This window comes from Sinohyriopsis cumingii, chromosome 4 (assembly GCF_028554795.1).
Source record: "Sinohyriopsis cumingii isolate HCF-2022 chromosome 4, ASM2855479v2, whole genome shotgun sequence".
Lineage (NCBI taxonomy): Eukaryota > Metazoa > Mollusca > Bivalvia > Unionida > Unionidae > Sinohyriopsis > Sinohyriopsis cumingii.
In genome coordinates this window covers 133,931,353-133,959,041 of record NC_142964.1, presented here as the reverse complement: position 1 = coordinate 133,959,041, position 27,689 = coordinate 133,931,353, and the positions used below count along the sequence as shown (strand labels likewise).

General features: G+C 34.5%; 1 protein-coding gene across 1 annotated transcript in view; it reads right to left on the bottom strand.

Moving 5' to 3' along the window:
* The window catches only part of LOC149802121 (uncharacterized), a 60,284-nt gene that overhangs the window by 16,829 nt on the left and 15,766 nt on the right, over positions 1-27,689 (bottom strand). Inside the window, exons 3-12 of the mRNA XM_089956510.1 lie at positions 26,376-26,479; positions 24,811-24,927; positions 24,416-24,527; positions 22,216-22,329; positions 19,433-19,565; positions 14,194-14,265; positions 13,179-13,314; positions 11,132-11,293; positions 4,617-4,807; positions 2,565-2,688 (exon numbers count right to left, since the gene is read on the bottom strand). Of these exons, the coding sequence (XP_089812636.1) occupies positions 2,565-2,688; positions 4,617-4,807; positions 11,132-11,293; positions 13,179-13,314; positions 14,194-14,265; positions 19,433-19,565; positions 22,216-22,329; positions 24,416-24,527; positions 24,811-24,927; positions 26,376-26,479 (1,265 nt within the window). The remainder of the gene's footprint in view (positions 1-2,564; positions 2,689-4,616; positions 4,808-11,131; positions 11,294-13,178; positions 13,315-14,193; positions 14,266-19,432; positions 19,566-22,215; positions 22,330-24,415; positions 24,528-24,810; positions 24,928-26,375; positions 26,480-27,689) is intronic.

Genomic DNA, 27,689 nt, shown 5'->3' with positions numbered 1-27,689 from the left:
TTATAGCAGAATGTAAATAAGTATGTGTGAGCATTTATACAACGAATCTAAAGAAATATGTATAAGCTATTGTTACGGGAATCTTAACATGTATTTATCATCTATTTATTTGAGGCTGTATCAGATGATATGTATGAGAGACCTATACAAGGAATCTAAACAAGAATGTGTAAGATATTTATTTATCTTAACATGTACTTATCATCTATTTTTCCTGGGTATCTAAAAATGTATTTATCAGTTATTTATGCCAAGAATCTAAATGAGTATGTATGAAATATTTATACCAGGATTCTAAAAAAGTAGGTGTGATATTTTTATACCAGGAATGTAAACAAGTAGGTATGAGATATTTATACCAGGAATCTAAACAATTATGTATGAGATATTTATACCAGGAATCTAAACAAGTATGTATGAGATATTTATACCAGGAATCTAAACAAGTATGTATGAGATATTTACACCAGGAATCTGACAAAAATTTAAGGAAAATTTATTAATATGATAGCAAATTTAAATACCAATTTTTTTTTGGTAATCATCAGGACTTTTTTGCTTATTTTGTTCCAAGATATCAGCTTTGTTTACAACTCAGCAAAATGCATACACTGTCACTGTAATCAGGTTGGCTTATAGTGATCAATCATCAATAGCAGTACTCATCTGATACGGAGCACCCATCTGATATGGAGTATAGTTGATCAGACATGGAGTGCTCATCTGATATGGAGTATAGTTGATCAGATATGGAGTACTCATCTGATATGGAGAAGAGTTGATCAGATATGGACTACCCATCTGATATAGGGTATCCTTGTTCAGATATGGAGTATTCTAGATCAGATATGGAGTACTCATCTGATATGGAGTATGCTTCATCTATTATGGAGTATCCATCTGATATGGAGTATCCTAGATCAGATATGGAGTACACATCAAATGTGGAGTATCCAAGATAAGATATGGAGTACCCATCTGATATGGAGTACCCTAGATCAGATAGGGAGTACCCATCTGATATAGAGTACTCTAGATCAGATATGGAGTACCCATCTGTTATGGAGAACCCTTAATCTGATAAATATTCTGTGTTGCAAAACAATAAAAGTATTCAAACTAAAGTGTACAAACACAATTTTTACAGCAACAATTTTCACATTAAAGGTGCAAAAACCAAAACAGTAAAAAATTTCAAATTAAAATTGCAAAAAGAAAATAAAACAGTCAAAATGTTTTAAGTTGCAAAGTGTGAGTGTATTTTTGTATTTTTAACATAACTTTAACAATTTTAGTCATCTAATGCAATGACAATGTCATTTTCAGTCATCTAATGCATATCACAATGTTATTTTCAGTGATCTGATTCATATTACATTGTCATTTTCAGTCATCTATTGCAATGACAATGTCATTTTTAGTCATCTAATGCAATGAGAATGTCATTTTCAGTCATCTAATGCATATAACTGTCATTTTCAGTCATCTAATACATATCACTTTGTCATTTCAGTCATCTAATGCAATGACAATGTCATTTTCACAGGCATCTAATGGATATAACAATGTCATTTTCAGTCATTTAATGCAATGTCATTTTTACATTTATCTAATGCAATCACAATTATATTTCAGTCATCTAATGTATATCACAATGTCATTTTCAGTCATCTAATGCAATGACAATGTCATTTTCAGTCATCTAATGGCTATAACAATGTCATTTTCAGTCATCTAATGCATATCATGATGTCATTTTCAGTCATCTAATGTAATGTCATTTTCAGTTATCTAACACAATTACAATGTAGTTTTCAGTCATCTAATGTATATCACAATGTCATTTTCAGTCATCTAATGTAAATCAGTCATTTTTAGTCACCTCATTAATATCATAGTAATTTTTACATTCATCTAATGCATATCACAATGTCATTTTTACATTCATCTAATGTAAATCAGTCATTTTTAGTCACCTCATTAATATCATAGTAATTTTTACATTCATCTAATGCATATCACAATGTCATTTTTACATTCATCTAAAGCACATCACAATGTCATTGTCACAGTCATCTAATGCATATCACGATGTTATTGTCATAGTAATCTAATGCATAACACAATGTCATTGCCACAGTCATCTAACGCATATCAGTGCTATTATCAGTCATCTAATGCATATCACAATGTCATTTTTACATTCATCTAATGCATATCACAATGTTATTTTCAGTCATCTAATGCATATCACATTGTCATTGTCATAGTCATCTAATGCATATCACAATGTCATTTTCATATTCATCTAATGCATATCACAATGTCATTTTCATAGTTATCTAACGAATATCAAAATGTCATTTTCACAGTCATCTAATGCATATCACAATTCCATTTTCATAGTCATCTAATGCATATCATAATATCCAGACAAGACAGCTAACAGAAAGAAAAAAAACCAGGAGTAAATTAAGACATAATATCTTTTGCAGAGTGATAGTAATTATGCCCAATTCATTTCCATCATCGAGCTAATTAGGATATTAGTTTGTACTAATTACCTGAAATAGGGTGATCTCAGAGTCAGTGGTAGACACAGCCTGCCCTGCGAGGGAAAGATTCAAGCGTTCCTCTGCCAGATACTTGTCTGGACCACTGGCAACCCCAGGCCAGTATATAAAGTCACTGCCAATAATTTTTAAAAAATGGTTGACATTGACATTCTTTTCATGTGTTAAATATCTGTCTGTATTGAAGAAAGGCTGAACTAACTGTACAAGGATATTTTACATTTAAATAAATTTCATTACCATAATATTTACCTGACATTACCCTTACTTCCAAAATCCAACTACCTAACTACTCAGAAACAAAAAGCATTATTTGTGTATAATGGCTCATAATAACAATCAAAGAGCTAACTAAAACATCACCTGCTTAAAAGAAGTTTGATATGGGATGTCTCTCAGTGGATAGAGGGCCTCTTTACAAGCCTCATCATTAATTAGTTACTATGGAAACATAAGTGTATGCTCATCCAGAGATAAAACTGCAATGAGGGTTTGCATGGGGTGCCCATATTATGATCAGTTAATTAATATCAAAGAAACAAATTTTCCTCCAAAAACTGGTTTTCTTCTTCAAATACATTACCCAATCATAGTATGTTAAGATAATAGTTAACAGGTGAAGGGAGTGACATTCCCTTATCACAGCTTTGGCCCTTGCTCCAGTCAACTAACATGAGAAGCAACTTCAAGTGTTGCATGTGATATATCAGCAAAGGATAACACAGACTTATGAAGAGATGAGGTCTCAGTGAAAAATGTTTGCCCCACAAATCCAACAGTAACCTGTGACATTACAAAGTTGCTCATAGACTTGGTAATGTAGTCTGTTACCCAGATGATAAATAAATCACCAATCAAATTGAGTCATTTGATACGAAAGGTCTCTCAAATAGAAGCAAATCTACATCCCAATGGCTTATATAATATCAATCAGAAAACAGTTTCACTAAAATGTTATGCCTGAAGTGACTGCCTCAACCTCATGACCTGATCTTCAAGCTCAGCAGATACCACAACAAGCCCTTGATGAAAGACCCAGAATGGGAGTGTTATGACTCCTTCTTCAAGTGGTAAGAACAAGTGAAACCTCCCTCTACTGACTGGCTCAGTATGTTTAAGTTATACACTTCAGTGCCCTAATGGAGTCTTGAAGAGACACTTGGGACAAAAGGTCAGATGAAGATTGTGGTTTCAATATGAAAGACTGATTTACCATGACAGAAATTGAACCATCATGACAGAACTGCAAGTAGTTCATGACCACTGATAAGGCAGGAATTTCACAGATTCTGGCAAAGGTGACTAAGAAGTAGGTCTTATGAGAGATAAGTCACTAAGGATTTACAGTGATTTGAAAGGTGACTTATTCAACCAAGTACATACCCACTGCAGGTAAAATTTTGGACAGTGGGCCAAGGCCTACAGTCCAAACAATTAAAACTGGGTAAAAAAGTTGGAGAGGTGAATCTTCTGACCTACAATGATTCCAGATATAACAGTATGAAAGCAAGGTATAACAGTATGTATACAATGTATAACAGTATGTATACAAGGTATAACAGTATGTTTACAAGGTATAACATTATGTATACAAGGTATAACAGTATGTTTACAAGGTATAACAGTATGTATACAAGGTATAACAGAATTGATACAAGGTATAACAGAATATATACAAGGTATAACAGTATGAATACAAGGTATAAAATGTTTTATACAAGGTGAAAAAAAAACCACTGATGTCATCATTAGCTAAATGAAAAAGACCACCAATAATGTACATGTAAAAGTTTATCCCATTTCACCCCCTCCCCTAAGAGTAGGTAGGTAGGTACTATGAAACCCACTTCTAACAGTTGTTTAGGATCAATGAACTTACAGATAGAACACGTGAGATACAATGAGAATGTACTTATGTACATGCTTGCTATGTGCAGATGCCAACACCAACCCCCACAAAGAGGGTAGTACAGTAGTTCTCCTATACTTTATAGACACACTGTAGCATTCACTTTTTTCCATGTGACACAATCTATCAATTACCTCTTTTTGGAAGCTCTCCAGGGGACTGATATTGCCTGAGGAGGTAAGCCTCCTTGATGCTGGTACCTCAAGCAAACAACCTCAGGAGGATACTGGCTACCAACAAAGACAGTGTGAAACTCCCTAGAAGAGTATGGTGACCGTGACAGGTATCTTGGGGGAGACTTCAACAAGTGCTGCCATTTTAACACCTGAGGAAGAAAATCAAAAGTTAATAAATATATTTAAATGGGAAAAAATATTAATGAATATACATGCTGAGTAAGAAATTGGATTTTTTGTTGTTGTTGTAGTAGGGTTTAATGCCATTTTTCAGCACAATATAGGCTATACTTGGTAGCGAGTATAACTGATGGGGGAAGAACCCTGGAAAACACTGGGAAAAACCACCAAACCACGAGAAGCTACTGGCAAGCTTTCTCACATACAAGAAGAAATTGGATAGAAACTAGATTTGTGCTAGTGAACACTGCAAACCAGAAAGTCAAAATACAAAAGGTTTCATGAAAATCTAATTAGGTCATCTAAAATTAAATATGCATACGAAGATGCCTTAAAATTTTTATTTTACAGTGTTAAAATGGTTTGGGCATAATGTACTTACAAAGATTTTGTAATAAAAGTTTACAACAAAAAAGTTTAAAAATACATAAATAAAACTGAAATATTGCTATAATAGCCTGGAAATTGAATTAAATAAATACAGATAGTAGCATAACCAATGTTGTTCGTATTTAATTGTCCTATCAAGATTTTTGCTTTAAAAAAAATTGTCTGTCCAAAACAGTTAAAAAATATTTAAAAAATAAAAAAAATAAATGTTTCCAGTAGAATATGTTTGTTTCTAAATATTTACCCAATCATAATACTGTAGGATGACTACTACAACCTTGTAAATCCAGCCCTTGCAGATAAAACTTTTAGCAAACAAGAGCAAAACCCATGACTATCTCAGTTACTACTGGAGTAAGGCAAAATATATAGCTGTAACTGCAGGGAGGCTGGGAAGTTGTATGTGTACTATGATTGGGTAAATATTCATGAAGAAACCAAGAAAAAATTGGTTTCTTCTTTAAATACGTAACCCAAACATAATAGTTTAGGAAAACATGTAAGAGTTAGAAGGAGTTATAGGATCCTGTAGGTGGCCTTGACTGGAAGTGTCCAGAGTAGACCATGACTTAACACAAAGGTCTCTGGAAGCCTGTTCTTGGCGATAAAAGAGGAAACTGACCCATATTGTAGGAACTGCATGTAATTCAGGTTCCCTGATAGGGCATGTATTTCGCTGATTCTGCCTGCCACCGCTAATGTGATAAGGAAGCAGGTCTTGTATGAAAGGTGAGCAAAAGGTGCCCTTGAACGTGGTTTAAAAGGTGTTTTGTTCATCTAGGTTAGCACCCTTGATAGGTTCTACTTTGGGTACAATTTATTGGGGAGGGTGGCAGCGTATCATCAAAGCTGGAAAAGAGGTAGGAAAAGTCTAGGCTTGTTTTGGTATTCTCTCTTTCATGATGACGAAAGGTCGAAACTTTTCCTCATCGAAGAGCCAGTCTGAGAGGAGAAAGTTAGCTTTTCAGGTAGAATGTGCTCTTGCGTACACCACTGTGTAAAGATTTTCCATTTGCTGTTGTACAGAGTGGATTGAGCTTGAGCGATTCTCTCCATGACTGACTGAGAGAAATGTTTCTTTTTGATGGCCTGATTACGGTGACCTAGACATGTTGGTTCAGTAGGTCTGGTTCCTGTGTGAAACAACAAGTTGTTAAAGTAAATGAGGGAAATTCCCTATTTCCATGGAATTTCCATTGTGAGGTTATTGATCCATGTCTTCAACCATCTGAGTGTCACAGTGAAGATGAGGATGTCTTCAACCGAGTGTCACAGTGAAGATCAGGATGTCTTCAACCATCTGAGTGTCACAGTGAAGATGAGGATGTCTTCAACCATCTGAGTGTCACAGTGAAGATGAGGATGTCTTCAACCATCTGAGTGTCACAGTGAAGATGAGGATGTCTTCAACCATCTGAGTGTCACAGTGAAGATGAGGTAACACTTCCATTCTCTTACTTTGTATCACCTTTGGAATCAAATGTGTTGGAGAATAGGCGTATGTGTCCAGACTATTTATATGTATAGATATTGCATCAACTGCCTAGGCTTTTGGATCCTAGACTAGTGGAACAAAGGCTGTGAGCTTGGTATTCCACCTTATCACAAACAGGTCCACCAAAGGCTGGTCTTATTGGGTGTTTATCTGAGTGAGACAGAGGGATGGAGATCATTCTGTCTGTGTCAGCTGATTGTTCTGGGACAAAGAATGTGCTATTGCATGTAGATATCCAAGAATAAGACAGACTTGGAGAGACTTGTTCATGACAACAAAAGTCCCATACCAATATGGTAGTGCTCTATAGTTTTGTGTTTTGCATAGGTTTAGAATTTTAAAGAAAAAGAATTTCCCCCCGGTGTCCTCATTGTTATACAGGCTTTTTTAAAAAGACCTTACATATCTTAGGTATTGTTCAAAGAACCTTTAATTACCTTTATTTTGATGTTTGATTGATGGTTGTAATATGGGTTATAGAGTATACAGCTTGGTCTTAATCTAGATGTGCACCTTTCCAACAACTGCTAGCTCCACTTCGTCTTTTTCAATTTCTTGACTTCAAAGGTAAATTGTAATTTTAAAAAAGAGTTGATAACGTTTTTTACATTTTATATATTTGATAATTCATCCAGTGCACGTTCAGTAGCTGGTATTGTCTAGTTGGGCAAAATTCATTTTACCTTATTTTAATAGGTGCTAAAGATATAGTGAACATTAGACTAATTAAGGCTGATTTTTTAGCACAAGGGAGCAGTCATTTTAGTTAGCAGTGTGCTTTGAACATGTACAATTTTCGCAAGTACAATATCCAAAGATGTGTCAGCCACATTACATTAAAGTAGTACTGACGTATGCCAACATCATCTCCACTGTTCATATTTCAAATGCAACCGACTTCAACTTACATATGTCACTCTCTCAAAAGTACATAATAACTGGTGAGCACCCCCTATGCAAACATCTGGGGACTTGGCTCCTCCTTGCTGTTTGAAATAAGTCATCACTGCTACACTGTTGGATAGAATGAGAACTCCCTTTCCAGTTAAAAAAATTCCTGCCACCAGTGAAAGGTTTTCAGAATGGCCTTTATCTTGTGGATATTGGTATGTAAATGCCAGTCCTTTGGAGACCACAGTCCACTGGCTTCCTGAAAAGACGATAATTGGTGTGCCTTCTATACTTCGATCAATACAGATTGTGATCTGTGATGGTTACACTTGCAGAGGTATATCCACCATGAGTCAAGTTAGGTATATACACAGCGAGTCAAGTTAGGTATATCCACCATGAGTCAAGTTAGGTGTACACACAGCGAGTCAAGTTAGGTATATCCACTGTGAGTCAAGTTAGGTCACTCCACGTCTGCAGATGCTACCTCATATTTGTGCATTATGAGGAGCAATTGGTCCAGTGGGAAAACATTTGGCCTCCATGGGGATAAAAAAATCATTTGTAACAGACACATACCAAGGCAACCTTAGAATGATGATGTCTGCTGCCAAGTTGAGCAAGTCTAAAGGGCGTAAGTGGAGTGAGAAAGACACCATGGTCCTGATTTCAATTCCCATTCCTGAGAAGACATGCTCTGTTTACCTGTGTGTCGAGTTCCATACCAAGATGAACCAATTGTCGAGATGGTACTAGGGCAGATTTGTCCTTGCTGATGACGAAACACAGATTGTAAGCAGTGTAACATGCATTAGCATATTGTGTCCGAATATATAACTCACCTGAAACAATCGTTTCATCTTTTAAAGTTTAAACTCAGCAAATAAATATAACGTATACCCTTTCTATACATTTTCCAACATTCTTTGATTGAAATTCATAGTTGACTATACAATTTAGCGTTCATCTGCTACATAGCCAAGCAAAATGACAGATTATGTTTTTTTGAACAATTAGATGATATGGAATTAAAAGAAATAAGAGCAGCAATTGAAGCAGATGGCGATGAATTTGATGATATTGTGATGGATGTTACAAGTGCTGAAAATGAAACAGAACAACAGAGATTGACAAATTCCCTCAGAGAGCACCTCAAGACCTCCATCACCCTGGCCATACACAACAACAACAAAAACAGCATGGGAACTGGGACAGTCGATTTTGTGGCAGCTGAGGGAGATAAAGCATGATTCAAGAAATTATCTAAGGAGGACTTAAAAGCTATTGAAATAAATCAAGACTCAGAGGCTACTAAACGAAACACAAAATGGGGAATTGGCATTTTTAATGGTAAATCTTTTAATTTTTTATATATATTTTTGTTTGCTTATTTTCAAATGTGTGTGGGTGTTGGTGGCATGGTGTGAATATGACCACTTATACAATAATAAAAACAAATATTTATGAGACCATTAGTCAAAGACTGAATAAAGTTTATAAATGGTGAAACTACAAGAAGAAGATAATCAGATTATTCGCATGAAATATCTTTGATGGATAGATTTTGAACATATATAATAACATATCGCATAGTTTATTGAGAAGATAATGTTATCATGACATATCCATCAGTGTGACTAAATTCCATTGAAAATGTATATTATTATCCATAAAGTGCAAAGTTAAATTATTTTGTATGTGTAGTCATTAATTTCAATGAAAAAGAAATTACATAACTTTTCGCATTGCTATTCTTCTTCTTGAGAAATATATCTTAATAAATTTGAAAGATTTTAAATGTTAAATGATAAAATTACTAATGTCACTATATTACATACATAATACCCAACCTTAAGTAGACAAAATATGAACAAATTGCAAGACATGTTGTCTTTATGTGTATTTAAAAATGATCTTGCCAAGTGTAAGAATTGTATTGCTATGAATATTTTTCTATTTACTTACAGCTAGGTGTATTAAAATTAATGGATACAAACTTAACACAATCAGACCAGACGAACTGAGTGGCCACTTAAAAGGATTCTATGCTGAGGCCCAACCAAAATTTGTATAATCCAGGGTCACAAAAATGCCAGCCAATCAGGTGCCAGAATATCACAAGAATTCCTTGAAAAATGTTCGTGCAGCCATAAACAGATATTGAAGGACAATGGAAAAGATACTGACATTGTCAAAGACAAAGAATTCAAAAATGCTAATTCAATGTTAAATGCAAAACTGAAATTGAACTTAAAATCAGGTATTTCAAGGCCAACACAGCATTACCAAGTAATTTCACTGGAAGAACTAGGAAAAATCAATGCGTATCTTCAAACATTTGACCCTGTTGCCCTTCAACTCAAAATATGGTATCTGCTGGCTATTCATTTTGTGACCAGAGGTATAGAAGTTCACCATCAACTGAACCCAACTTCCTTAAAATTTGAAAATGATGAATCTGGCATGGAGCATGTTGCTCTAAATCATGAACCACTTTTTAAAAAAAATCACCAAGGTTGTGTTGATGTGAAACTTGAAGAAACATCAGACAAAAGAATGTATGCAACTGGCTCAAACACTTGTTCAGTGAAATCTGTAAAAAGTTTCCTTAAGAAATGTGACATAGCAGCAAAGGCCTTATTTATGCATTGCAGTAAAGAATCACTAAGATCTGAATCTGCTGACAAATGGTATACTTGTGAACCAGTCAAACCAAGGCAATTCTCCTCATTCATGCCAAACATCTGCAAGAATGCAGGATTGTAGCACTATACTGGTCACTCACTCCATGCAACAGCAATTCAAGCTATGAGTGATGCTGGGTTTGCAACCAGAACTATTTTGTTTATGACAGACCACAAACACAAGGAGTCTCTAAAAACTTACAGTCAAAGACCTAGCACTGAACAAAAACAACTAATTAGTTCAGTTTTGGAAACTATAGCTAATGGTGGTCAAGCTCTGTCTGTATCAGACCATAAAACCAACCCACCTTTCACTTCAGATTTAATTTCTTACACTCTAAATAATTATTAACAAAAATAATGCAAATTATATTTTGATAATACTTTTTGGTCTCAGATCTAAGGCAAACTGGTATGAACTGCAAACAGACAGATTAACCTTTGCAAAAAGTAGGATAAGATGGGCATTTGGAATAAAGGGTGGTCTCGATAAAAAAATACTAATGGCTCCGTTTAGCAAAAACAAAAAAATTAAAAAATCCAACTTTTACCCTTCTGATCATGCGGGAGTCAAATAGCCAATGAAAAACCATGTTTCTAACACAACTAGGCAGTATTTATTGAAAGATCACCGGGGATTTGGTGTTTTCGGATCTATTCAGAAATAGCTTTCAAAATGTGTTTCCTACTCGATTTTCAGGCAAAAATGACAAAAACCTCCAGGTGTTAATGTGTTAAAATCCCCATGTACAAATACTAATCAATATCTGACTCGAGGGAGAAAATATTTAAAGAATATAACAGAACTTCTGGAAATACTTTTGTATACATACTGGATACCCTGGGAATCGTTCATCCAGCAGAATCAGGGAGTAGTCAGTGGCTATAAGATGGTAGAAGGAAGAGTCTGACTGAGCAACTAAGCTTCTAATTCTCTCACGCTTGTGTAGAAACTTGTTGGGGAGACAAAACAAATCCACACTTCCAGTTTTCTTCTGTTGAAAATATAAAAATGACAAGATGTCCTATGAAAGAATTAAATACTTTTGACACATTAACAAGGCAAGATTTTACTAACTCGAATTATTTATAGAGTCCATCTTTATGGTAAAAGCTGTGCATAAACGACACTAAAGTACAGCAAATTTGGCACAATATAGACTGGTATATCTTATATAGAGGTTAAAAAGGAAAGGTTTTGGTTGGTATTTTGATGTTTTGTGGCACAGCAACAAAAGTAGGTTATTTAGTGGTGAAGCAATTGGAGTAAAGTGCTTTGCACAAGGACCCGCCATAGAAGTTGACCCAGAATGGTTCAATAGTAGGATTCAAACCCACACCTTTTCAGCTGTGAGTGCGGCATACTAACTACAGAGCTACTGTGGGTGGATCCCAAACAGGAAAAGTAAAAGTAGAGTGAGAAAAGGGTTCACATTTTAAGTACCTTTTATATTTTGTATAGAGGAGTCTCCTGAGACCACTTTTACAAAGTGCAAATGGAGGTATAATTTGCAGGATATCATTCCATTAATCTAGATAGGCATAACCTAAAAAGTATCATTCTATCAACCCAGATAGGCATAACTTAAAGAGTATCATTCTATCAACCCAGATAGGCATAACTTAAAGAGTATCATTCTATCAACCCAGATAGGCATAACTTAAAGAGTATCATTCTATCAACCCAGATAGGCATAACTTAAAGAGTATCATGCTATCAACCCAGATAGGCATAACTTAAAGAGTATCATTCCATTAATCCAGATAGGCATAACTTAAAGAGTATCGTTCTATTAACCCAGATAGGCATAACTTAAAGAGTATAATTCTATTAACCCAGATAGACATAACTTAAAGAGTACCATTCTATTAACCCAGATAGGCATAACTTAAAGAGTATCATTCTATCAACCCAGATAGGCATAACTTAAAGAGTATCATTCTATTAACCCAGATAGACATAACTTAAAGAGTACCATTCTATTAACCCAGATAGGCATAACTTAAAGAGTATCATTCTATCAACCCAGATAGGCATAACTTAAAGAGTATCGTTCTATTAACCCAGATAGGCATAACTTAAAGAGTATCATTCTATTAATTCAGCTTCTTATGCAGTATGATAGGCAAACTATAAATTTAAATAAGTTAGATACAACCAATATGAATTAATCTTGAAATGGTATGTGGTTAGGGCTGTTCCAATAAAAAAATACATGGAAGGCACTTTTAAAGTGGGGTACTCACCCATAGATGCAATTTTAAAATTTCTTATCATTTTAATATGAACTCTGAGAAATCAAAGTACCCTGGCATATATTTAAAAACTGCCTTCCCTGAGTATGTTTAAATGGAACAACCTTTATGAGTTCACAATCAGTCCATGAAAATAAAATTACAATTAAACCTGTCATTATACACTCTTATTTGATGTAAACTTGGTTTGAACAGCCAGTCAATTTCTGTTTCCATTAATCTGCTATGGCTGGGTTCTAAAGTAAATTTTTAAATTTCGTATCATTCTGTGGATATTATGATTAATAAGCTGTACCAACCTATTCATCAACTACTGCTTTTTCAAAATCCCAAGGAAACACTTACAAATCTAAAAGTGGCACATGTGTGAATAATTATGCAACTGAACCTGTCAAGACATAAATTAGCAATTATTCAACAACAAGGCAATTTAACAATACAATAGGTAAAAACTTATCTAATTTTTACTGATTCCGCTTTTCTTACCAGGTCTATATTTTATAGCTTATTTTCACTCAACATCCATGAGTACATTTGAAAAACTCATCTTTATTTCAAGGCATTATCTTCAATAATGAAAAGGGGGCCCATTTTTAGTTTGACTGCAAGTCAGATATTACATACCCTGAGGTCAAACAGTTCTACAGCTGCAGGGTCTGCATAAACAAGCTGTCTGGGGTGTGCTCCAAAGTGGGAGTGGCGCCAAGGGTCATGACACTGAAACCGAGGGCTTCTCACAGATACTACCTCCTCACAAGTGCTGTGTAAAAATAAATAGATAATGTGCATAGTAATCAAAACAACAAATATCGCACGTGTGTGTGTGTGTGTGTGTGTGTGTGTGCCTCAAATATGCCACACTATAAGATTTTAACATTTTTAAGTGTCAAAACTTTTCTTGGATTTGTAGATTCAAAAACACATCTAAACATAAAAAGACAAAAATAACTACTATTGTATGTTTCTAGGAAGTAATGTTTAAAATCACTGATGTTTTACCTTTTGACAAATGTTCAGAGCTTACATATATATAAATTTTAACTACTGTATGTTTTTAGGAGTAATGTTTTAAATCATTGATGTTTTACTAATTTGACCAATTTAAACAGCTTACATATACCTGCATTACAAATTCACATTGCAAAATATTTCCCATCTAGTTATATTTGTAAATACAAAGACTACTGAAGTCAGTTGTGGAAATAATTAGCAATGGTGTATAGTTGTGGAAATAATTAACATTTGTGTATAGTTGTGGAAATCATTAGCATTTATGTATAGTTGTGGAAATAATTAGCAAGTATGTACTGTTGTGGAAATAATTAGCAATTGTGTATAGTTGTAGAACTAATTAGCAATTGTGTATAGTTGTGGAAATAATTAGCAATTGTGTATAGATGTGGAAATAATTAGCAATTGTGTATATCAATTGTGTATAGTTGTGGAAATAATTAGCAATTGTGTATAGTTGTGGAACTTATTAGCAACCATGTATATTTGTGGAATAATTAGCAACTGTATATATTTGTGGAAATAGTTAGCAACTGTGTATTGCAACTGTGTACAGTAGTGTAAATAATTAGCAACTGTGTATAGCAACTATGTATAGTGTAGATAACACATTCTATAATGCTCACACCTTTGAGAAGAGTTCCATAGTAAACAACTGCCATCTTCTGTAGTTATCAGGCACTCTGATGGAATGTAGGGACTGAAATATATAAATACTGCATAGAACAGCTACTGAAAAAATATCATCATAGAAGATGAAAGTAAATGGGAGAATAATGATTCACTAGTAATTCTGCTTAAGATGACATCATTACATGTGCTGATTTCAGATTTAATTTTACATATGAGTATTAACTGCTAGAAACAAAAATGCTTACAAGAATTCAGCAATGAAGATACTTCCATGACAGCATTTACAGTAATATGGTACCTAGAATGTGTGTGTGTGTGTGTGTGTGTGTGTGTGTGTAATTTACAGCACATCAGCACAAAAGTGACTACATGATACCAACTAAAGGTAAATTTTCAAAACTGAATTGTACAAAGACACTAGAAAGATAAACCATTCCATAAATGTGTAAGCATGAAGTACAACAAGATAAAATCATAACAGTAAAGATGTTAAAATGATTCAAAATGGATTAAAAATAAAAGATGAAGGTTAAAAATATAAAATCTTTATTACATATGGCCAAACTTCCATATAAATACCACATTCCTTCAAATGGTACAGGATTTTCTTGAGTGGTACAGTGTCATAAAGTTCTTTTTCATGCACTTCACATCAAAATATGTTTATCTTGCAGGGTGGGCCTATATCCTTCACAAGAATGTTGTTATTATGTTGTTATAAGATTTAATACCATTTCAACACAAGATAGACTATACATGGCAGCCAGTATAAATGGTAGAGGAAGAACCCCAGGAAGCCCCAAGAAGAACCACTGACCCAAGAGAAGCTACTGACAATCTTGCTAATGTACACACATTGGCCGAGCCAGAGACTCAAACCCACACAGAGAGAGGTAAGATGGCAGTGATCCATAATGGTGAGCAATTTAAACCCCTCAATCATTTGGGGCCTCTTAACAAGAACGTGTTCTGCTGTCAGTAGACACTTACATGGTAAGCATTCTGGTCATGGTTCACTCTGCTGTCAGTAGACACTTACATGGTAAGCATTCTGGTCATGGTTCACTCTGCAGGAAGTAGGCATGAGTAAGACATGTTTATCAGCACACTACCATATAAGGGATGCCAGTAGTGGTTTTGATGTTCCTGAGTTTGTGTTGTTTTCATTCCAAATATTTTGCCAATTATTTTGATGTTCCTGAGTTTGTGTAGTTTTCATTCCAAATATTTTGCCAATTAATTTGATGTTCCTGAGTTTGTGTAGTTTTCATTCCAAATATTTTGCCAATTATTTTGATGTTCCTGAGTTTGTGTAGTTTTCATTCCAAATATTTTGCCAATTATTTTGATGTTCCTGAGTTTATGTAGTTTTCATTCCAAATATTTTGCCAATTATTTTGATGTTCCTGAGTTTGTGTAGTTTTCATTCCAAATATTTTGCCAATTAATTTGATGTTCCTGAGTTTGTGTAGTTTTCATTCCAAATATTATGAATGACATGCTGATTTATACATTATTTTCAGTCTCTATAAGGAATCTTCCTTTTATAAACAAGAAATAATGCCTGGAAGAAATGGAATGTCAGTCATGTCTTTGAGAATTTGGGGATGTCATTTGTGGATAAATAAAAAAATTAGGTCAGTTCAATTTAAACATACATGGTACCATAGGATGGCAGATTTTTTAAAATAAAAAATATCAGTGCAATGCCAGAGTACTCTCATTACATAAAGAGTGCATACAAAAAGGATAGAAAAGTTTCAATTACATCAATGACTGACTATTCCACACTGAATGACAGGTATGTTGTACTGGAACAGCCAATAGCATTTTCAAAGATTCTTACACTGAAAATGATCTATTGTGGATTCCTTTTTGTCACCAATGGCACAAATCAAAGATTCTTACATTGAAAATGATCTATTGTGAATTCCTTTTTGTCACCAATGGCACAAATCAAAGATTCTTACACTGAAAATGATCTATTGTGAACTCCTTTTTGTCACCAATGGCACAAATCAAAGATTCTTACATTGAAAATGATCTATTGTGAACACCTTTTTGTCACCAATGGCACAAATCAAAGATTCTTACATTGAAAATGATCTTTTGTGAACTCCTTTTTGTCACCAATGGCACAAATCAAAGATTCTTACATTGAAAATGATCTATTGTGAACTAACTCCTTTTTGTCACCAATGGCACAAATCAAAGACTCTTACATTGAAAATGATCTATTGTGAACTCCTTTTTGTTACCAATGGCACAAATCAAAGATTTTTACATTGAAAATGATCTATTGTGAACTCCTTTTTGTCACCAATGGCACAAATCAAAGACTCTTACATTGAAAATGATCTATTGTTAACTCCTTTTTGTCACCAATGGCACAAATCAAAGATTCTTACATTGAAAATGATCTATTGTGAACTCCTTTTTGTCACCAATGGCACAAATCAAAGACTCTTACATTGAAAATGATCTATTGTAACCCCCTTTTTCTTACCAGTGGCACAAAAATGAATAAATGTGCATATGTGTTGCAAAATACAGCCAGTCTGCTGTCAACAACCATTACCATTTATTTCACTTTATTTTAATATGACAACATTACATGGATGATCCATTTAAAGTTAGAGAAATACAACATTTTAAATTATGATAATTTTGCGATGGCTTAAATATATTTGAAAATGTGTAAAAAAAAATAAGGAATGATTTGTTACTCTTGTTAATCCAAGTCAAACAATTGTCCTTGACTGAAATGTTACTTCCACATGCCAAGAAAAGTTTGGTTTTACTTTGGCATCTATCAGCACAATCTCTTCATGTTTGCATGTCATTGATAAACAATGAATATGTACTGACTTAATGACTTGACCCTATGTACTGACTTAATGACTTGACCCTAAACTATGAATATGTACTGACTTAATGACTTGACCCTAAACTATGAATATGTACTGACTTAATGATTTGACCCTAAACTATGAATATGTACTGACTTAATGACTTGACCCTAAACTATGAATATGTACTGACTTAATGACTTGACCCTAAACTATGAATATGTACTGACTTAATGACTTGACCCTAAACTATGAATATGTACTGACTTAATGACTTGACCCTAAACTATGAATAAGTACTGACTTAATGATTTGACCCTAAACTATGAATATGTACAGATTTAATGATTTGACCCTAAACTATGAATTTGTTACCCTCTAGAAGTTGATGACACTTAACAGTTTTCTACTTTCAAATGAAATACTGTCATTAAATGTTCTGAGACTAAAAAAGCTCAAGAGATTAAGCCATTATCCAATATTTCACCTTAAATGAAGTGGGATCAATTTGAAATTTCAAACCTGACTGTTGCCAGGGGATTCCAAACAGTCAGTTTGCTAGTATTCTGAATCAAATGGGAGTTTCTTCAGTACCATGCACACTATATTTGCAAATGTGTCTTCAAACAGCAGATGTTAACCATCATTGATTATCTCAATAACTCCATAAATTATGGAGTTACGTTTCCCTGAACACATGTATACAAGAGCTCCTCTTTATTTGCTTGTTCAGTCACCGTATTGTTTTGGAACAGTCACCTATTTGGGAAGTTACTGTCTGATGTAGTTAATGAATTTATGCAACAACTGTTCCAAGTAAAGAGATAAAACCATCATTGACTTTACAACCAATTCTCTCCATCTTTTCCTGTTCTCTACTGCCCTTTGGGAATCTCCCAATTCCATGCCTGTCTGCTCCTTAATGTTGTTTTCTCACCTCTTTTTCTGTCTTCCTCTTCTTCTGCACCCTCGCACTGTGCCTTGCAAGGTTGTTTTTGCCAGTCCAGATGCTCTTCAGTATGACCATACCACTTCAGTTTGCACTTACTTTTGGTGGTCAAGAGGTCTTCATAGGGTCTGATGGCTTGTTGGATCATGCTGTGGACCTCTTTGTTGGTTACATGGTCAGTGTATGAGATGCCCAAAATCTTGCTGTAGCATCTTATTTTGAAGGTTTGAATCCTTCTTTGTAGATCTGATGTGAGTGTCCATGTTTCACAAGCATACAGAAAATGGATATGACAACTGAGCGCATCAGCCTTATTTTGGAACCAAGAGCAATGCTGGTATCTTTCCATTTTGGTCTCAACCTTGTTATTGCTGCTGTTGTCTGGGCAAAGTAGCTATGGTTTGGAGCCCTCATCTCTGATAACTGATCCCAAGTATCTGAAGCTTGTGACTCTTTCCAGCTTCTGTCCACTGACCCTTATACTGATGCCATTGGTGTTGTTTGTCATCAGTCTGGTTTTTTCTGTACTAATCTCCATACCGTATGCTGTGGAGGTTGTGTCAAGGCACTCAAACAAGTCAGCCAGTCCTTTTACCTCTCCAGCTAAGCTATCAATATCATCTGCTAAGCAAAGATGATTGTTCTTCCTCTGATGCTATCAATGCCCTCATGGTCTTCCAAGGCATCCTCCATGATCCTTTCCAGGAAAATGTTGAAGAGTGTAGATGACAGTATACATCCCTGTCTGACTTAAAATGCTATTCGTAACCAATCTCCTCTGTTGCCATTGATGAGGACAGCACTGGTGACTATTTCATAGAGGTGCTCAACAACCCGCAAAAGGTTTGAGCTGATGCACTTCCTCATAGTTGCCCATAATGCCACATGCCATACCATATCAAGACATCTTGAAATCTATAAAGACTTAGCAAAGATTTTGGCTGCTGTTATATGTATTTCTCACAAAGGAGTCTGAGATTGAAGATTTGTTATGTGGTGCTCCTTTCTGCTCAAAAGCCTGCCTGCTCTTCAGCAATAATTTACTCTGCTTGAGGCTTTAGTCTGGTGAGAATTATCTTCAGCATGTCTTTGCTCGGGTGACTGATCAGGCTGATGGTTCTGTAGTTTTGGCATAGCTGTATGTTTCCTTTTTGGGAAGCACAATGATCAAGGATTGACTCCATGTGGAGGGCCATTCTTCTGTCTGCCATATCTTGTTGCAGATTATAATCTATCTTCTTTAGACAGTAGGAAAAATCTTTTTGCCTAATTTTTAGAACACTCAAACTATCAGATAAACAGACTAAAGTTTCATTTCCCCTACCAATATTGTTATCTTGTATAATTAACTATCAAGTTAATGCTAAAATTTAATTTTAAACCTTAATTGTTTGTATTCAGTAAAACAAGTACATTATATCAATCACTGTTTTTACCTGAGAGATATGGCCATTATTGCACAAGGGCACATCTTCTGTCCAAGTTCTGTAAGTTCAATAGCAGTTTGGTCCTCATTTGAGTTCAAAGTATACACAACACATGAACACTCTAATCGTACTGCACAGAAATCTGAATAAAGAATGCAAGGAAACGGTCATTAAATTCAAATGGTTTAATGAAATATGCCCTAACAGAACAAGCGCAACCATGACGATTCAATGAAATATGCCCTAACAGAACAAGCGTAACCATGACGATTCAATGAAATATGCCCTAACAGAACAAGCGTAACCATGACACCAATAATTATTACTGAGCCATATGAAAAAATATAAAAATGTTTCTGGCAACCCTTTGTAAAAAAAATTAGGACTAAAATTGGGCTACTAAAAATAAGTGCTAAAAAGTCGAGACAAAAAAAGAGAAGACATTTTATGAAGAAGAATAGTATGCATGCCAAATTAACATAAAACATTTTCCACAAGTAACAGCAGAAATATGAAAATTTAGATTTTTCGATGCACTCAACATGGTTCCCAATATAAATTTCCAGGTCTTTTCCAGGTTTTCCCAGGATGAAATTAATTTTTTCAAGGTGAACATATGACCATTACTGAATGGAATTAAAAACATTTTGATTATAAAACATGCATTTTCCAAATCTGAAGATGTTATCTCTTTCAAGAATTTCAAAAATAAACATGTCAGAAAAGATGATCATGTACAAAACCACAAAATGAGTCACATGAAACAAATGTGATTACACTGCTATAAATTGGCATTTAAAGCCATTTCAATGTACAGAATACAAATTCTTACTTTACTTTGCTGACCTACATTTAGGTGTTACGTGGAAACAATATAATGAACATAAATTATTGTTTCCTTTCAAATCTTTAATTCTAAAGAATTCTAGATCAAAAAATGTGCATGTTATACAAACTAAAAACATTTCCTATCACAGTATGGAAAAAACCCAATAAATGTAAAGTATTAGAATCTTATCTTGTAATAAAAAAAGTTTAACTCTGAATTTATGTGTGCCAATAAAATCTCAAACAAGATTTTTTAACCAACCAAAACTCCTTAAGACGACTTGGTTAAAAATTCCATCATTTAAAGACATTTACAAAAGGATTAATTTAAATTTTGAAAAAAGACCATCAGAATTATCTATTGTTGTATAAACAAGGAATGACTTTTCTGTAAAATCAATCTGTCTTCTTGTAATTCAGTAAACTAGTCCCAAAACCTGTATTGTTACATGGGCTCTTATCGTTTCTTAATATATAATAAAAGGGATGACAATTTTCCATTTCTCCTGCATTCTATTTCTGGTCTGAAACTAATGCTTCAAGCTACATATCACTGTGTAATAGTTTTGCACCAAAGTTCAGCTCAGAGATTCAAACTTTTTCTTATCCACATTTCCTCCAAATGTTTCAACTCCTTTTTCACATTTGGACATTTAGGATGGAGTGTGGGTTCAGAGCAATTACATATAAAAAATCTGGAATTTGCCACCACCATAATATAGCTTACCAGTGGGCCTAGCAAATTTAAACTAGGTTATATGGACTTATGCCTGAATGAAATCGATAGGAAAATTATTTATTTTCTCAAAATTGGCAATTATTATAATCGTTATGTCTTTAATCCACTGACAGACTAGATGAAACTTAGCATAGATGAAACCTGACCCAGTACTTACCAATTACATTAATAGACACTATGACTTCACAACTCTCAAACAACAACATCGGAAGTCCTAGAGTAACGTGATATCAACAAAAAAACTTCTTTTTAATGTCATTGTATAAAATTTCAATTATACTAAATGTAAGTCTGATACCTTGTGTAAAAATCAGAAACAATATATAGTTCTCAACATATTTATTCTGAGAACAACTACAAGAAACTTGGCCAGTCTGATTCATCAAGCAGAGTAGTCTGGTTCCCTGCTTCATATACTCCCTGCATGAGAAAGCACATGTCTAGATGGTAGTCACGTGATACAACAAAACTCCAGAAGTTAGTCTTGAAATAAATACAGAGAATTTTTTTATTTTTATTATAAACAGTATATGACTTTCATTTTTTAAAAATTTCTACAATATTTGAAAATGACTGTTGTGAGATTTTATGTGCTTGTGCGACTAGCAATCGAAATCGCTAGCAACAGCTAAAATTTCATCAATGCATTAGTTTTATCGTCTTTCAGCAGAGTAAAGATATAATGATTTTATTACTCACAATTTACGAGAAAATAAATAATTTACATATCGATTTCATGCAGGTATAACTGGATTTAACAACGTTCAAGTTTGCTAGCCCATCCACTAAGTGGTTATGCCTTAATGCCACCATGTTGGCCTCTTGTAATGCTAGACTGGTTTTCATACATTCCATATCAAAATGATACGGACATCAAACTGTCAGTGAAACAAAAAGTTTACCAGATGAATCTAATCAACTGAGCATTATGATTATCTCAACAAATATATATTGCAACCACCTAATACTCTGGTTAGAACTCAATAAATTTAACTCACAATCAGTTCAGTTATGACTCAATTACATAACTGTTTTGGGCGTCAAATTGTGGAGGAAAATTCCTGGATTTTTCAAGACTTTCATCAATCTTGGCAAAGTTCAAGGACTTTTCACGGTCGGGAAAAAATTTATCATTTATCCCAACTTTTTCCCGATAGCGTTTGAATGCTGACTCAGGAATTTTCTAAATACTGTATGTATTAACTAAGGATATTATAATAATTACCTTTGTTGTGAACACTATTGCTTATGGTCTGATAGATGTGGTCTTGTACTGGCAAGATAGACAACTCTTGTGACTGGAGAATTCTGTCCCTTGCCTTCTGCACTGATTGGATTTCTGAACACAGTCATTGGAAAATACAAATACGGATAACAGTGCCAGTGATTAATCAACACAAAAACATAAATCCTTCAAATAAGTACTCTAAGACTAAAATTTGCATTGGCACCTTTTTAAATATTAAAAAATGTGTAAATACCCAACAAAATAATTGTGAATATATTTATTTATTTTGATCAGAATCATCTTTCAATTATCAGAAGAAAAAACAAAACAAGTATTAACATAATTATGTCAATCTTACAGATGACATTCTCAAGTTATGAAAATAAAATCACAAGATCTCCTGAAATATACCAAATGACTTTTACATGTATATCACGATGCCTGCAGTGTGACAGTTTATAGTGATGTCTAGCACTGGGGCATCATGCCGCAGATATGTACCATGATGTCTCACCCTGTCACATTATCCTGATACCAGGCCGACCAATCCTAACACTAACCTCCTAATGTTGAGTGCCAAGCAAGGCAGCTTTTAATACTATTTTTGTAAGTCTTTGGAATGACTCAACAAAGGCTCGATCCCGCAACCTACCGCATCCGAGGAGGATGCTGTAACCACCAGGCCACCGGAGCAGTCGTAGCGACAGGCATGAAACAAAACCAAGTGAAAAATTTTTATAATCATATTTAATTAGATCTTGTCGAGATGGAAAATCTTACATTTCTGAAAAATATAAAAATCTGTCAATGCAATTTCACAAATGCATCAAGTAAACATTTCACAGCAGAAACATCCTAAAATTATGAAAACTTCTTTTCACTCACTGAAAATTCTTTGTTAAACAATTTTCCATCATACACTTTACTCTGCCAGTTGATAACACAATGTAAAATGGGTTAATTATTATGGATTTTGAGAAATCTGTTACAACATTTTTGTCAAATTCCTTTTCCACCTGCATGTCTGGTACTATAAAAAAAATTATTAGTAATCAGTAGGACAAAATCAGACCCAGACTTGCTGATGCACTATGTAACTGCAACTCAGGGTCTATGTTGTTTGCAGTTGATTTATAGTTGGTGTTGATTTATAGGTGGAGTTGATTTTCCACCTTCAGGTCTGGTTCTGTAAAAAAATTTATTAGTAATCAGTAGGACAAAATCAGACCCAGACTTGCTGATGCACTACGCAACTGCAACTCAGGGTCTATGTTGTTTGCAGTTGGAGTTGATTTATAGTTGGAGTTGATTTATAGTTGGAGTTGATTTATAGGTGGAGTTGATTTATAGTTGGAGTTGATTTATAAGAGAATATATATAGTATATGCCTGATCAGCATCATCTGTATAAAACGTAAAAACCTTCAATCCATGAAGCATTTTGACGAATCTGCTCAAATTCTGTTCAACATTTGTTCAGAAGTAGTAGCTTTTAGTAATGATGGCCATATCGGATGGCAGATTAACATCATCTGTAAAATTTTGAAAGCCCTTCATTCTAAGATACTTCCTGTCAAACTTTGTTGAATTTTTTTCAGCAGTATTTGAGAAAAATTAATCAAAATGTTTTTCTTTTAACAATATTGATGGCCATTATCAATGGAGAACTAGTTATCGATTTGTATAAAACTTAAATCATTCCAAACCAAAATGCTTTCAACTAATTTTGGTCAAATTCAGTTCAGCTGTTTTTGAAAAGATACAGTTTAAAAACTTTCTTTCTTTGTAAGAGTCACCATATCTGATGGTGTATCAGCATTATTTGTGCAAATTTTATATCCCTTCAAACCAGATGTTCTGTGCAAAATATGCTTGTAACCATTTCAGTGTTTTTTACAATGAAGTTTAAAATAGAAAATGTTGAGTGGTGACATAGCATGTGATGGACACAGTGCTGTACCATAAGCTCACATGACTTATGGCCAGGTCAGCTAAACATTGAGCTCCAAAACTCAAAACTGCAATTAACAACCAAAAGAAGAATAATATTTGGTTCTCATTGATATCTGCGACCACAGGTAAAATAACGAAAATTTAATCAACATCTACTTGAGTATAAATTGTTCCAACCTGAGAAAACCAGTCAACAGCTTGTAACATTTTCAGAGTCCTAGCAGTGCACACAGATTAAAGGATACTTATAGAAGAAAAGGAGCCTCCTGCTGCTGATATCAGATATCCCAGGCAACCATTATTATCAGCACAAGGGAGATAACTCAATGCTCCACCAGTGTATTTAGAATTGGAGGTCTGAAAATAATGGATCACAAATTTTATGAAATAAAATTCTTGTTCAAAAATTTCATTTTACTGTGCTTATTTATTTTCCTATCAGAACTTAAGTTCTGGACGACAATGACAAATGTTTTGAAAAAAGTTAAATATATTTTGCCATCCTTTAATTATTTCCCCTTACTGACAGTACCCTAATGCATGGATAATGAGCTGATGAAGATACTTTAGTGAGATGGTGCATAATGCCCATCATCTGATTTGCCACTTACTGAAGTTGCTGGTATTTGGTATAACTTACCGGTAGCTCTCTCACTGATGATACAATGTCATACTTCTCCAACAAATCAGAGAACCATTTTGCTTTAGGAACTGGATCACCCTGGATAATGTCTGTTAAATATTCTTGTTTGTAGGCCTGAAATAATGTAAAAACATTTATTTTGCTTAAAATAAAGAGAGTAATGATTCACTCAATGTAGGAATTAAACTTACATAATCATTTACGATACCTAACACAAAACTCCATGCACCATATCTCTCTAATCCGTTTGATTCTACTGTATTGTGATGAACACAGAAAAATTCATAAGCATTCTGGTGTATGGACCCCAAGTGATAGGTGCAATTATTCAAGGTAAGGGTTTGATTCCTGCATTGAATGAGTGATACCTCTTTCAATCTGTTTTACCATGGTGGTGTCATTCTATATTCAAAGTGTAATCTATAATGAAGTGCTTACCTCCCTAATGGGTATATAGGTATCAATTCATAATTATTCCATGTACATAACTTGCATTTCTAAATATATATTCAGGGTGGTATTTGCATGTAGCTGAGTCTGGCTATCCTAATGGTTCCTATGAACCTTGAGCCATCTCCTTTGATGGTTCCCACATACATTGAGCCATCTCTTTTGATGGTTGACATGTACCTTGAACCATTTCCTTTAATGGTTCCCACATACATTGAGCCATCTCCTTTGATGGTTGACATGTACCTTGAACTATTTCCTTTGATGCTTCCCATGTACCTTGACCATTCTCTTTTGATGGTTCACAGGTACATTAAGCCATCTCCTTTCATGGTTCTCATGTAACTTGCGCCATTTCAAGTGATGGTTCCCATGTACCTTGAGCCATCTCCATTGATGGTTCCTATTTACATTGAGCCATCTCCTTTGATAGTTCCCATGTACTTTGAGCCATTTCATTTGATAGTTCCCATTTATCTTGAGCCATTTCCATTGATGGTTCACATGTACATTGAGAAAACTCCTTTGATGGTTCCCAGGTACCTTGAGTCATCTTCTTTGATGGTTCCTATGTACTTTGAGGAATCTCATTTGATAGTTCCCAGGTACCTTGAGTCATCTTCTTTGATGGTTCCAATGTACCTTGAGGAATCTCCTTTGATGGTTCTCAGGTACCTTGAGTCATCTTCTTTGATGGTTCCAATGTACCTTGACGAATCTCCTTTGATGGTTCCAATGTACCTTGAGGAATCTCCTTTGATGGTTCCCAGGTACCTTGAGCCATCTCCTTTGATAGTTCCCATGTACTTTGAGCCATTCATTTGACAGTTCCCATGTACAGTGAGCCATTTCCATTGATGGTTCCCATGTACCTTGAGGAATCTCCTTTGATGGTTCCCAGGTACCTTGAGCCATCTTCTTTGATATTCCTGCATCCCTTCATTTTCATAGAAACAAATAAAAAGATGAATGGGTTAGTACACTGGCATATAGAAGTTATATAATATGTTGCATTACTAGTGGCATAGAGTTAATTCCTGCTTGGAACAAACTGATTTTTCTCTAATGCCACATAAATCATTTTTTTAGTCTTGGAAATGATTGATACATACCGGTAGTAAAGATTTACAAATCCGCAGGCGAGGTAGCAAATCATTCCAAGCTTTCCAAATTTGCTTTGTCCTATCATTTACTCTGTCAGGAAAAGGATACTTTGCTGAAACATAAAGTTAATATGGGACTAACTTTCGTCAATGAAAGAGTTTACAATAGTGTCATACTGGGTACTTATTTCTTTTAAATAACTTGTTGATAAAAAATTAAATTAAAAAAACATGTAGTAAATAATGGTAGTAGCCAATGCAGAAATGATTACCAAAGTTTACTTCATAAAGACTAGTCAATGACCACAACTGCACAGTATGACCTATTCATTATTTTACAGAGTACTCAATGACCTCAACTGCACAGTATGACCTATTTTTTTACATACAAAGAGTACTCAATGACTTCAATTACACTGCATTATTTATTACTTTATAAAGTGTAGTCAATGACCTCAATGATACCATGTTACTTATTACAGTCAGACCTGTCTTTAAATTAACAATTAACTGAGTTCAGCAGCCACCTGGTCACAGCAGCCATTCTAATTTCCCCCATCAAATTTCCTATCTAAATGTCATGTAATCAGCAGTTACAGTAGCCAGGTGTTTCTTAACCAAGCAGTGGTATCACCCTGCCTTCCACAGTCACTAAAGTGTATCAGCAGTGATTGCTCCAAGTATGCAAACTAAACTTGTATTTAATGAGCAAAACATGGTATATATTAAAGGTGTATTGTGTGTATTGATGTTTAAATGTTTCATATTTCAATTGTACTTACCATAGTCTAATAAAACCCAATGGTTTCTTAAAAAGCCAGATTCATCAAGCAAAAACCATGTCAGTGCAGTCATTACATGATACAAAAAAAACATCATTGACGTGTTTTATTCTTAATGAATCTGACATGACAGGCTTCTGGTCAGTGTTTCCCTTTACCCTCATTTATGCTTCAGGGACCCCCAAAGTTTGTATCTGACCCCCAGTTTTGATGTCAAAGTTCACTTTTTACTCAGTCTGATCCCCAGTTCTTACACCAAGGGGAATTTTGTCTCCCAATCTTGCATCCCAAGGGGATACACTGCTGGTCATTGTTCTCAGAATAATATATTGAGAATTATGTGTCCTTTCATTCTTTTACAAACAGTTTGTGACTTTAATTTAATATTTTCATATTTTTGTACAACAAAATTGGAAAGGGGTTAATTTTTTATATCATGTGACTACTGGACTTATAATTTCACTGACATAAGCACTGTGAGATTTGTGTAGTCATGTGACTAGATATACAAATGGGGAGTACCAGGTCAAATTTCATCAAC